Source organism: Melitaea cinxia, chromosome Z (genome assembly GCF_905220565.1).
Source record: "Melitaea cinxia chromosome Z, ilMelCinx1.1, whole genome shotgun sequence".
Lineage (NCBI taxonomy): Eukaryota > Metazoa > Arthropoda > Insecta > Lepidoptera > Nymphalidae > Melitaea > Melitaea cinxia.
The window spans coordinates 6,140,955-6,154,294 of NC_059424.1; the positions used below are offsets into that span (position 1 = coordinate 6,140,955).

Below are 13,340 nucleotides of genomic sequence, written 5' to 3' on the forward strand. Positions count from 1 at the left end.
CCATGGCGTTTATCCATCAACAGTAGCTTCACCATCAAAATCTATTACGCGTGCCGAAAGGAAGCGGAGTCGCGTAAGACTCGGTTCCTTCGCTCGGACATTATTGTGCAAGACCCGTGCGAGTTGCTATTCAATTTCAAATATGGTAACGGACGTACACACGTCCCATTGGTCGGTTTTAATATGCGATCGTGCCGATATTAACGAAATTAATTTATTGTATATTTTATCTTTTAATTTTTATCGATCAGGAGTTACAAAGAGTCGAAAAATAAGATACATTTGCGACGAATACGATCTCACCCGCGTCAAATTGACGAATATATGACATCTTCTGAGATATTCATTGAAATCATATGATGTTAAGGACAATTTTTTTTTTCAAAAAGAAATATATATGATAAATAACGTATTTATTTGGGTAAGGATTTATATCATGACTAGCTGACCTGGCAAACTTCGTATCGTCTTATTTTTTTTCTTAAATATAATAATTACATATATCAAAACAAAATATACCCTATCTTTCAAGTTGGATCAAACTGCACACGGTGTGCAAATTTGATTAAAATCGGTTAAGTAGTTTAAGAGTTCATCGCGGACAAACATTGTGACACGAGATTTATATATATTAAGATTATAAAACTACCTTCGCAAATAATGCATTATTTTAGAAAAACTTAATTACCATCAAAAAGAATATATATAATATATGCTGTCGTAGACTTTTTTTAGAACTTTTAATGGCGATCAACTCCGTCATTCATAATGTTTTTGGTAGCTTGAACCGTTTAACGGTTCACACCCGGAATGCGGTTCCTCACCCAACGAATGCTATTAAAAAAGAATATTTTTCCCGTTTTCGTAACATTTCTTATTAACGCGCTGCTATCAGTTGTAGTGTGATGTTATATAGCCTAAAGCCTTCCTCGGTAAATAAACAACTCTATACAAAACAAAAAAAAATCGAACCAGTAGTTCCTGAGAATAGCGCGTTTAAGCAAATAAGCAAACAAACAAACTTTTCAGCTTTCTAATATTAGTATAGATAAAATAAAAAAGGAACAAACATGAAAGTAGCACGCGAATCGTTTGTAACGCATGAACACTTCTTTTCATGATGTTTCTCATTTAAAATTTTATATTGTACATAAAAATATTGTAATCAAAACATTTCAATTTTATTTTAGACTCAAAATTAAAATGAACTTTATTCAAATAGGCTTTAAATGCACTTTCGAATCGTCATTTTACACATTTTTAAGTGATTATTATTTTTTTAAAGTAAAGCTACCACCGATTCGGACTGTAGATACCGCAGAGAAGAATCGGCAAGAAACTCCGCGGTTACTCTTTTGAAAATAATATATAAACTGTGTTTTAGTACAAAATTAGTAATATCTTGCATGCAATCAGAACGATTCAGACTGAAATTCAAACATAAATAAATATTCATTAGCTATCTATAACACGTGATCAAAGAAGGATTATTATATGCTGTAAGCTTTCAGTCGCGTTAATTTAAAATAAAAGGTACTAAAATGTTCTATAGCCTTCCTCTGAAAATGGGCTAACTAACAAAAAAAAAATAAAAAAATAAATTCAATTCCACCGGTAGTTCTTGACATTTTTGCGTTTAAACAAACAAACTTTAGCTTAATAATATTAGTATATATTTATACATTCATATTGAATAACCAAAATACCCTATGTGAGATATAATGACAATAATATTAATGTCATATTGTTATATACCTTTTACGCTGTTGGTCAATAATGCATCATTAGTATATGGAAGAAAGCTTTTTACACAAAATACATTTCTGAGCGCACGCATAAATATTTGACAACCAATATATACGTCAATCCTTTTTTCATTACAGACATTACTCTACATTTTTAAAATTTAAAATACGCCATCATTCGAATATTGCAGATATATTTTGTCGATTCGAAACGTTTATTTTAATACGTTCTTTAATTTGTTTACCCGTGAACATTTTGTAATGGATACGTTTTTTTCGTTTATTTTATTTCTGTCGTCATTTTTCAATGTTTTTAAAAATTATTCTGCTATTAGGGATAATATTATAATAATAATTTAAATATGACTGTTCATAATTATTTACAAAAGTGTGTATGGAGAGTTAATTGTTGACTTTTGTGGTACAGATTTCAATTATTAGAAATCAATCTATTTGCGATGGGGAAAAATAACTAACGCGATCATAAAGTAAGTTATGTATTTTAATGTAATTATATAAATGAAATAAAAAAATATATAATAAAAATCAATACATACCAGAACTGATACTGCTGTTACAAACAGTATGAACTAGGATCCGCGACATTTTGTTATATGCCGATTTTAATGATCCTGACTTCGAATTAGTATCGTTCAATAGAGTGGTCGTACTCGAAAATATTTCACTTGAAGATATATCATTTGAAGCCGATGGATTCGAGTCGAGACTGTCCACGACATAACGGACACTTTCATTATTACCGCAATCCAGACTATAGTTCGTATCCATCGTTTGTTATTAACAAAGTCAAATCTAGTTGTCATCAAGAAAAATTACTATGAAAAAGTGTGAGCTTTGTTTAGTGATGTTATTAAAGTTTTATAATTATTTTCGTGTGTGAAATATTCAATTATTTAAGGAAAATTAATTTTAGTAAGCTTGTTTTGAGGAACTCGGATGGCTTTGTATTCTTATAGCTGGACGTGTCGAAGAAAAACTAGACCAAATAAATATTGGATTTAACGAATAAACGGCGGGCGCGCGCGTTCCCACCGCCCGCCCGACTGACCGAAGCACGCCCATTGAAACCCTCACTGCTTTCGCTAGTGCGCTATAATACCTCATTAAAAAAATGATAATATTGCTCAAATTGTAGCGAAATAGTCGAGATACGAAGTTCAACTGAATAGTGACAAAACCGAGCACGCACGTTCTGCGCATTGACTCCGTCGCGACGTAGTTGATGATCACATCGGTGTTGTACCGTTACTGAGTGAAAAATGAATTACGACGAACTTATTCCAAACAAAGAAAACTATCTTTCTATTTGAACCTTTTTAACATTTTTTAATAAGTTACAGAAGAAATTTCAAGTATGTGACTCATAAAGCTATGTTTATAATTTTATGACATGAATTGATATTCAAGAAGTTATAAACCCACAACAAAAGCCAAGTTTGTGTTTTCTTTCCTAGTCGGTGCATCACTGAAAATTATTTTATTAGCTACAATCAAATTCGTTTCGGTGCCTAATTTGATCATACTAAATATAAGTAACATTAATTTGAATCACAAGGAAGAGGGAGGACGAGTTTGTCTAACGCCGAGTTGCACGAAACAAAATTAAAATTTAAGTAGAGATTAAACTAATTTAATCACAAGAATTTCATACAATTCTTGCGATTAAATTAGTTTAATCACTACATAAATTTTAATTTCCTTTCGTGCAACTCGGCGTAAGCTAAGTAACGTCGTGCGCAGTAGTCGTCGATGAGGACCACTTTGCAGTTAGGCGTACTTCTTATGGGCTCTCAGTAAGGAGTACGCCCTCTACCTCTACAAAAATGATTATTTACAATCGTTCTACCTCTATAGTAAAAAAACATCGATGTGTTTAAATAATTTTCTCTTTTAAATATGCATATTGTAATACACAAGAGATCTTAATTAAGTACTAAAACAATACAAAGCTTTAATAGACTCCAACCAACAACCACAAAGCAATCACTACATATTGTAAAACAAAGTCGACGGTCGCGTCGGTCTGTCTATCTGTTCATATATTGTTGAAAACCACATAAATCCCTTTACTGAAACGAAGTTCCTTACGGCAGGCTCGACATTTGGCTAGGCGACCGAACTGAAAAAAACGTGAAACTAAAACCGTAAGAAAAATATATAACGGAAGTGACGTAATATCAGTCACACGACTGTATAATATGACGTTTGTAAAACTAAAATATTACTAGTAAACTATTTTTTAAATTATTTATGTAATTTTATACTGTCGACAAAAATAAATAAAGACATATGTTTTTTTTATTTCACTTAACAGTTTGAATTATTATTAGGTTGCCTGGAAGAGATCGCTATAAGCGATAAGGCCGCCTTTGCATACATTACTTGTTTTTGTATCTAATCGTTCTGAAATGTATCTTTTTTTGTGTGTGCAATAAAGTTTAATAAATAAATAAAATAAATATTATTTTATTTTACGGTATTTGTTATTTTCTAAAATACTAAATTTCCTAAATACTTTTATGTACTAAATTAAAAACTAATCAACAAAATGAAAAAAAAAATCAAGAACTAGAAAATATACATATATAAAATTCAACAATTTTTTTTTTTCAAATGTTGTTGCTTCTATACTATCCGAAGGAAATTCGTTCCTACCTGGTGTCCCATGACACCACATATTTATTTTTAATTTACGAGGAAGGTTTAGGTGTAATATTTCCTAAGGTTTACTATAAATTGGTTGAAAAAAATTACTATAATTGTTAAGAACGTCAGAAACGATAAAGCCGCTTGGGAGCTTTCATAGAAAACGCAATCTAATTCCTTTGAGATATAACCATCCCCGTCTTGTGCCTCTCGTTGTCATTTTAATTATTTTATATTGTACCCGTGCGGTAAATCGAAGCTAGTTGCTGTTGTTAGTAATTAATAATCAGTAAAATATGTATATGCGTTATAGTAAAATTGTAACATACCAAGAACTCTTTTTTCTTGGACTACTTTAACGCGACACGCGAACATGAAGACTTTGGACATAATAGAGAAGCATATAAATATATGCCTCCGCAGACAATTTGCCTTTGTTGTCAATTTTCAAATGTCAATATACCAAATAAGTGATTTAACATTTTCTTAAAAAAATTACATTATTTGTAGTTGAAGGACAAGTGACCACTCACCTATGGTGTCGTCTGATGGTTGGCTGAGGGGGCGGCGCGAGGGGGAGGTCTTCTGTTGTGGTTGTGGTTTCAGTACGGCAGCAGGAACGGCCCCCTCCTGCGGCGGCTCGCCGGGCACGCGAACCAGCCACCAGTCTGCGCGCGCACTCCACGCCTCCAGCACTTCCACCTGCTGTCCCTTCGCCACGGATACCTCGCCGGCGCCGCCAGCCGTGTGCTCTGCTACCACCCATGTCATCTCCACTGCCGCCTGAAATACAGCACACTTTACACACCGTCGTAATGAAATCACATAAATATAAACATAAAACGGCAACAATTCAAATCTCGATCTATCGATACCCGCTGTGAAATTTGAAGATTCGTTTTACTCTCACACAAAACTATCCGTGCATAACCATCACTTAATATTGTACCAAGAATATTTCAAATCCTGCTTTACACATGATATGCATACAACCTTTCACGTATACCTTGTTTAAATAGGCGAATAACTCCAACGTGCAATAATTAACAAACATAAAACCCAACGTTTCAAAATTTATTTACATTCAAGCAACTTGTTTGAGTTTCTCTGAAGCTTCCTAAATCTAAATTTACCTTATAATGTACGGGCTCACTTAGTATGGAAGTAATTATTCGAAAATAAAAACATTTAGGAGCGAAAATTTCAGTTTTTTTCCTGAAAAAACTAACGTTTAGTGTGACGTGCGAGAACGTTTTGTTTGACAAGTTGACTACTCACTAACAGAATAATTAAAAAAATAACTTTTCTTTTTAGAACGTAGGTATTATGAACCTTTGGAAAGTTTTAAAATACGAACGTTTTATTATATTGTTGATAGATAGAAGTATATAAGTTTAACTACAATTTAACTAATCATGAATAGCAATTCTAAATCCGTCTAGTAGACTGCATGACCAAGACAGGTATTAATTATATTGTGAACTGTTCTCAACTGCACCGATCAATCTCCTTTGTGTGTTCTTCACTCTACGTAACATTAAAGGCGGAATCAACCGTGCTCCACCGGCACAACTGAAAGCCATTAAAACCAATCAATCAAGATATTATGTAAAAGACAGCGGTAAATCAGGGAACGAAAAACCGTTTATTATATAATCACTTAAGGATTTGTTTCAAAATTACTAGGATCGTTAAATGTGGATTATGTTTTTATTTTATTTTTTTGCTATTAATACTTTCGGACAAAAAATGACTAAACATACCAGAAAAGACAAGGTGGCTTTAGAGGCAGTCACTTTACAGTCATGACTAAACTATTTTTAAGGCGTGCCAGTGCCAAAAAGTTACCAAAAGAAGTAAAATCTACTACAAACATATAAATAGATGTAATGCTATCGATCCTACACGTAGTTAACGTCGTTTTCCCGTACAACGTGTGTCATCCATATTCTCTTTACAAATACTTTCAACCGCTAACCGTTTCAAGTTAGCTTTATAAGATGGATAATATTTATTATTATTTATATTTCCATCTGAGGGAATAGGGTTTCTAATCAACATATTTAAGTTTAAAGAAAATAAGACCGATTGACATTTTGTTACTCGGGAACCAGCTATTTAATAGATGTATTGTAGGCAGTAAATCTTTTACCCATAAGAATAGTGAATAATTTCTTCGTGTTTGGTTTCGTAGAGCTGCAGTGACACCGTAAATATTTTAAAATAAAAATCTTGATGCGCTTAATTGTAAAGAAAACCTAAATAGTTCGAATGTCTAAGAGTACGATAACTTTAAATACTTATTATAAGACCGTAATTTTCAATAAAACTAAATATTCTGTGACATTTATAAACATTCTTTCGCAATTAGAATTTTCATTCGCCGATCGGAAAGTAACACGAAAAACCATTTACATTTCAATCATTATTGTATATTTTTAATAAAAAATGTACAAAATTTTACTTTAATGATATCAGTATCAAAGTATCTACATATTTATTTTATTACGTGTGTGTTTCTGTGTGTTCCATATCATCATATATATTAATACGCTAAGGTTTAAGATGTTTGCCTCCCTTTTTAGAAAAAAACGTCACAATTACTCGACGTAAATTATATTTCATTTTATAGATAATTGTTTGCTCTATCGGCATCAATAACAAGAAAAAAATATTGCTTTTGTTTTTGTTAATTAATTATTATAATTATACTAGCTGACCCGGCGAACTTCGTATCGCCTAACAGTCGATTCTTTAATTTTATTAATTTTTTTTTTGAATTTTTCTCTCCGTAAGAACCATCCTCGTACTTCAAGGAATATTTTAAAAAAAGAATTAGCGAAATTGGTCCAACCGTTCTCGAGTTTTGCGCTTAGCAACACATTCAGCGACTCATTTTTATATTATAGATATATGACGGCGTTAATTTTAAAACGACGTCAGCAGACCAGTACTTTTAGCTTTTGAAAATGGTAAGAAGTGAAAAAATTATGGTAGGATGAAACCCATTGGAAAAATAAATTACGGGTGAACTGAGGTCGGGAAGTGGTAGGGACCCTCCCTACCACTTCCCAACCTCAAAAGGGTAAAAAAACGGTTTTCTCTATATCCAGCTAAACTACAAGTCCTATGGAAAAAAGTTCAAAAGCTAAAAGCACTGGTCTACAACATAATTGACGGTCGGTAAATTTTTTGTTCAATTTGAAATCAACTCACGTGTAAATACTTTTTTGTAAATTTTTAAAGTGATAATTATAATACTTATTTAGAGCGAATTATTCGCACGGCTGTAGCTAGTTATTCTATATTCGGTTTAAAATAACTTCGTCAATGGACATCCTTTGGTGTAATGGTGCGTGTGCGTGCGCGACGCTTAAATACTGGCGGCTGCGGGTCGGATTCCAGCTCGGATGGATTTTTATAACTGTACAAATAATTGTTTTCGTTTTGGGTTTCTGTTTTTGTGGGCCTCGGCAGAGGCTCAGGCGTTTCTCGGAGAAGAGCACATTAAACTGTCGGCCATGATTGTTACCGTAAATACCTGATAGCGATCGTTACTCGTTGTAGGAAATATACCCGCCAACCCAGTTTTTTTTTTGGTATCGCAGGGGAACCCATTTACGGGTGATATCCAGGACGCCCGGGTAAGCAGTCTTAGACCGTATGTCGGCTTCAGCATTTGGGGGTGCAATACCGACCAAACCCCTGCGGGAGCCTTCAGCCGCTTTAATTGGAGGGTCCCGGATCTGCAGGCAACAGGATCCCTCCAGCGACAGGCTGGCCTCGGCGAAAAGGCCAGACTTCTCCTCCATGGGGACTGTCCGACTCACCTCTGAACAATCCCGACGACGCCATTTCTAGCAGGACCGGGTTCCCATCCCGGTCCGACACGAGCACAGAGGCGTTACCCCCGTTCGTCGCCTGTGGACAGAGGCCTCGTCGGTGGCCTCCTCTCTCATCGCAGAAGGAGACCATCGCCGTCCAGGACTCGTCGTTACCGAGCATCGCGGTGATGACGCTAGGCAGTGACAAATCCCCTCCGAGGACTATCGTCAGATCGCGACGCAGCGCCGCCCATCTCGGGCACACCTCAAGGGTGTGCTGGGCAGAGGCTACCGCCGCACCACAATCGTGACATCCAGTCGTCGGCTCCTTTTGGGCCGTCCGACACAAGTTTTCACCAAAGCAGCCGTGCTCGGTGAGAGCTTGCGTCAGACGAAAGGTGAGAGGCTTGCGCTTACGGCGCATCCACCGCTCAAGGACCGGGCGCAAGGCAGCCGTTACGCGTGTGCCGTACGGCTGCTCCGCCAGGTCCTCCCCCCACCTCCGCATTAATGCTTCTTGCCCCCCCGTCCAACGTGGGATTCTCACCGAGAGCCCTCCTACCCGAGACGTGCGAGTAGGTCCGCCACGAGACCTACCCACAGTGAAGAAGTGTGGTGGATATGACTACAACACTTTCCCTGGGATGTTGCAGGTTCAATCCATCATTATATAGCCATTGACTAAATATCGCGTAACAGTAAATACGAAACCAAAGCTAGGAAATTATTATACAACGCTGTTAAGAGTAATTTTTGTATTGTAGTGTTACTACGTAAGAAAATATAAGTAGTACAGTTTCAGAGGACTTACGGTTAAAATATTTATTCTGTACAATAACCGCAAGTTTCGAATATACAAACTAGTCGAGATTAAAAACCAATATTATAGAAAATTCTAGAGTGTAACAACTGAGTGTTCTAAGTTTTTTTTAATGCATAAAATAAATAAATAAACTATTACTGTATTAATTTTTAAATCTGTCTCCAATAGTAAATCCATCCAATCAATAGAAGATCATTTGAAGTATATTTAAATCAATGAAAAATTATAATCTATTAATTCCTATAATCCAGAACAGTTATCATTATGATTAAAATATTATAACGGCTATCACAAAACTCCGTCGGACTAATATAACTTTATTGTTAAAAGATTAGGAAAAATAGTAAAAATTATACGTACCCATTTATTTACATATATTGAACTATCGAAAAGAATGCGAGGAACTCTTAATATCATTGGTATGGCATAGCCATACTGTGAGTATGTGAAGACCGTTATAGGTATAACTTGAAAAATTAAATGTATGGATAAGCGCAGCTTACATTTATTGCATTACAAAAGGTAAAATGACACAGGGTTTTACGAAAATTATAATACGAATTATGAAGTATGTATTTTTAATGTCGTTTTCAAAATTATATTGAGTGAATGATACCCATTAAAAATTCACTACATTGTAAGCTTCTCTAAAACATTTAAAAATACTGCATGAGTAGAAGAAAGTAATTACATTCAAAGTGATAAATAGTCTTCATTAAAAAAAAATACTTTTGGTTTTATAATTAAAAGTATAGTTGTTTCTCGTTTCACTCAGATTCTACTAAGGGAGTAAAAATTGATATTTTTAATCGAGGACAATACTTTCATTTGAAAACGAGCAAGATTGGGAATGTAGTTCTAGTTTTACTCATAAATTATTGCTTGTTATGTTGAAACAACATAACAAATACCTACCGATGTTCATATCAAAGGATATCTATTTAGATTGATAACGGTTAAGAGATGATAACATCGATCGATCAATTGGGACATGTACAACGATAATATTACTTTTACTTTAAAAAAAGAATTTGTTTTATTATTTCACTTTATATAATAAAACCAAACAAAATACTGATCGACTTCGGGTGATCAATCGTTCAACAGGCTATAATTATCGAATCAATTGCTATCCTCCATCACTAGTGAACCTTGAACAGATATTTCCATCGCTAACATTCGCTGAAAGCATCAGACACTCACAGATTCGTAGTAGTGATTGCCGACGCAAATAGCAATCTTGTAGGTACTTATGCATTGTTACTGCAGCGCTTGCACTCAAACAAGTTTTTGTTCAAATGATTTGATGTAAATATAAACAATTAACCCATGTTAATATTTTATTATTGAGCCTTGTGACTTTATGGTATACTTATTTAAAATTTACTTAACAAATTTATATTTTTAAATAAAAATATTGCTAATACAAAAGTGCACTTTTTTTGCTAGAACGCGCAAAATCAAGATTTTTTTCTGTGTCCGCAACTTACGCTTACGTAAAATTAGCTTATGCAGTATCGTTTCGAAAAAACTGAAGTAAAATAAATTACACATTAAAATACATACAGTGATGAATGATGACAGAAGTGTTGATGACAAAATCTAAAAAAATTAATTATGAAATATAAATATTAAAGTGAGTCTACATACAAAATAACTTAAACGATAAATATATGAAAATTAGAAGATATTTATAATGCACCGTATAAGGAATATGCTGTAAATGTTAGCGACACTGGCAGCAATGATGTAACGATAAAGTTTGATAGAAATAGATGTCCAATAAACTTTTAATTTGTACATCTCCTAACACATACAAACTTCAAATGATTTAAGAAGGCATTAAATGATGTCAATAAAAGTGCAACGAACATATAATATGTATATACACACACGTCCGATTCAAAATATAATATATGACCTAGGAGTACCAAGAGCTTTGTGTTTTAAATAAAACATAAATGTCAGAACTGTTTTCTCTAAGCTGTGACAAAAAATATTTAACATTATGAATTTTAGTGACAAAAAGCGTTGAACGCTTTAAATATGCCCACAATGTTTACAATAAACTTAACAACAGCTGCGCCGATCGGCATCGAAGCGATAGGGAAAAAGGAATTAAAATGCGAACGATTTATACTATTCCGAGCGTTAAATTTTATTCGAGGAAATTTATCGTTATGTTTTGTAATATAAAAATATAACCATAAGATAAAATGGCAAAAGTGGTATCGGAAACGCGGGAATTTACACCGGCGTAGTATCGTAAGGGTGTGTCAAATATCCAAACCGGTAATTAATACAGAGTTTCAATCACCTGACGTTGACGGCTGCCCTTGAGTAGTCGAGCATGGAACGAGCTCGGTGTATCAATCGTGTGTTGCCGCGAAAGTGCAGAATGGGGCGCGCTTACAGAACTCTGCCTGAACCATGGTAATGATATCTTTCGCCGGCTTTTATTTTGTTTGGTGGGAACGGGTAAGGGTGCATGCAGAGGTGGGGTTGTAGTCATCGTAAGGGCACGTGACTACACCCCGACTACGAGCAGGCGGCGAGCGGCGGCGGACGCGGGCGCGATCAACAGAAAACTTAGGTCGCGACCCGCCTCGACCGATGCGGCGCGCGGCGCTGTCGCCACTGCCGCGCACTCAGCCGCCCGCCGCTATCGTTTGCTATCTTACGAGCGAATTCATTACGCAGCCTCCGTATCGAGCTAAATTTTTCCGAATTCACATATCTTAGAACCCTTGTAAAGGGAACTCAATTCTTTTGCGCGGGAAAATGTACCAATAACACTGACGTTTTTTTTACACGTTTTAGTTTTATTTTCAATTTGTAATTTAAACATATTTGTAATATATTTGAACACAGTAGAACCATTTTGGACACCAGTATGTACATTTTTTACAAAAAAAGAAAAAGAACAATAAATGTAAGCTATCGACATAAACAGAGACATATTGTATTAAAATGAGGATAGGGGAGAATAAATTTACTCGTATAATAATAATATACAAATATATTTATCTACTTCAACATATTCGGTTATGAAGTTGTTCGTTTCAAAATATGAAGTTAGTGTAAAAAAATTATAGCTGCCGTTTAATAATTTATTCAGTAAGTACGAGTTTCACAGATATTTTTTTTACTTGTATTCAAATTTGCAACAATATGGGTGAAATGTAAATATATTACTTAATTCGAACTAAGCGTACTAATGAACATGAAGCTACGGACAAAACTATCCACTTATGATAACGTCGCGTTACTATTGTGTTTTTCCTTTAAGTAATACTCATAATACGTTTATGCAAAAATAACATCCTTCCATTTTCATTAAAACAAGCTACAATATTATAGAGTAAAGATAACTACGACGACAAAACTCTACATAAAGTGTATCTAATTAAGTTTATAGCGAAGCCGAGACTCATTAGCGGCCTAGCGAAAATTAGTTCTGCTCGCCTTTGACAACGAAATTTACATCGGATATGATGGCTCTTCCTAGATAGAAGTAACAAAGAGTTTAGAAACGAATGTATAATTTAAAGGAGCATTATATTAACAATAAGCAAAATGAAACGAAAAAAATATACTAGTTTCTGTATTGACTGAAAAACGATGTGATTTCGAAGCGATTCCGTGGATATTGCTGTAATTAAATCTAGGACGGGACTGACAGGTATCCACTATTTGATCAATGAATACTGACACGAACTAAGTGCATTTATTGGAAAATAATTAGGATCCTCGTTTCCAAATCAACTGACCCGGAATATTCGTTGATTAACAGATTTATCACATATTTGTTGCTGCTTGAAATAAATATTTGCGACCCTTTATTTCATTAAAAAACAGTTCTGATTTTGAAAATAATGATCATGTAAAAATGATTATTTTTGATTAACCCTTTTTAAATAAACTTATTTAATGTGCTTGTACTTCATAACCTACATTTCAACATTATTATTATACGTATTTCCCAGTGAATAAGTTTATAATTTGAGTTGCCTTTATGAATGCCTTTGCCTTGCCTTTATGAAAATATATGAATTTTTTCTGTGATTAGGCGCATATCAAAGAATAAGGAGTATAGTTTTTCTGGTGTACCCTTTGATTAAAAATGCGAAAAACATTTCAAAACAAAACATAAACTGTACTCAAAGTAAATTCTTATCATGAGACTTAATTCGGACTTATTAATAACGCTTGCTTCTGCATAATAATCCCGTTCAAAGGTATGTCGAGGAATATCATTATAGCTTGCGTCATTACTAGGGA

General features: G+C 34.4%; 1 protein-coding gene across 1 annotated transcript in view; it reads right to left on the minus strand.

The window, feature by feature from the left end:
* LOC123668990 (kalirin) overlaps positions 1–13,340 on the minus strand; it is a 117,652-nt gene that overhangs the window by 51,082 nt on the left and 53,230 nt on the right. The window contains exon 29 of the mRNA XM_045602672.1: positions 4,946–5,195. Within this exon, the coding sequence (XP_045458628.1) occupies positions 4,946–5,195 (250 nt within the window). The remainder of the gene's footprint in view (positions 1–4,945; positions 5,196–13,340) is intronic.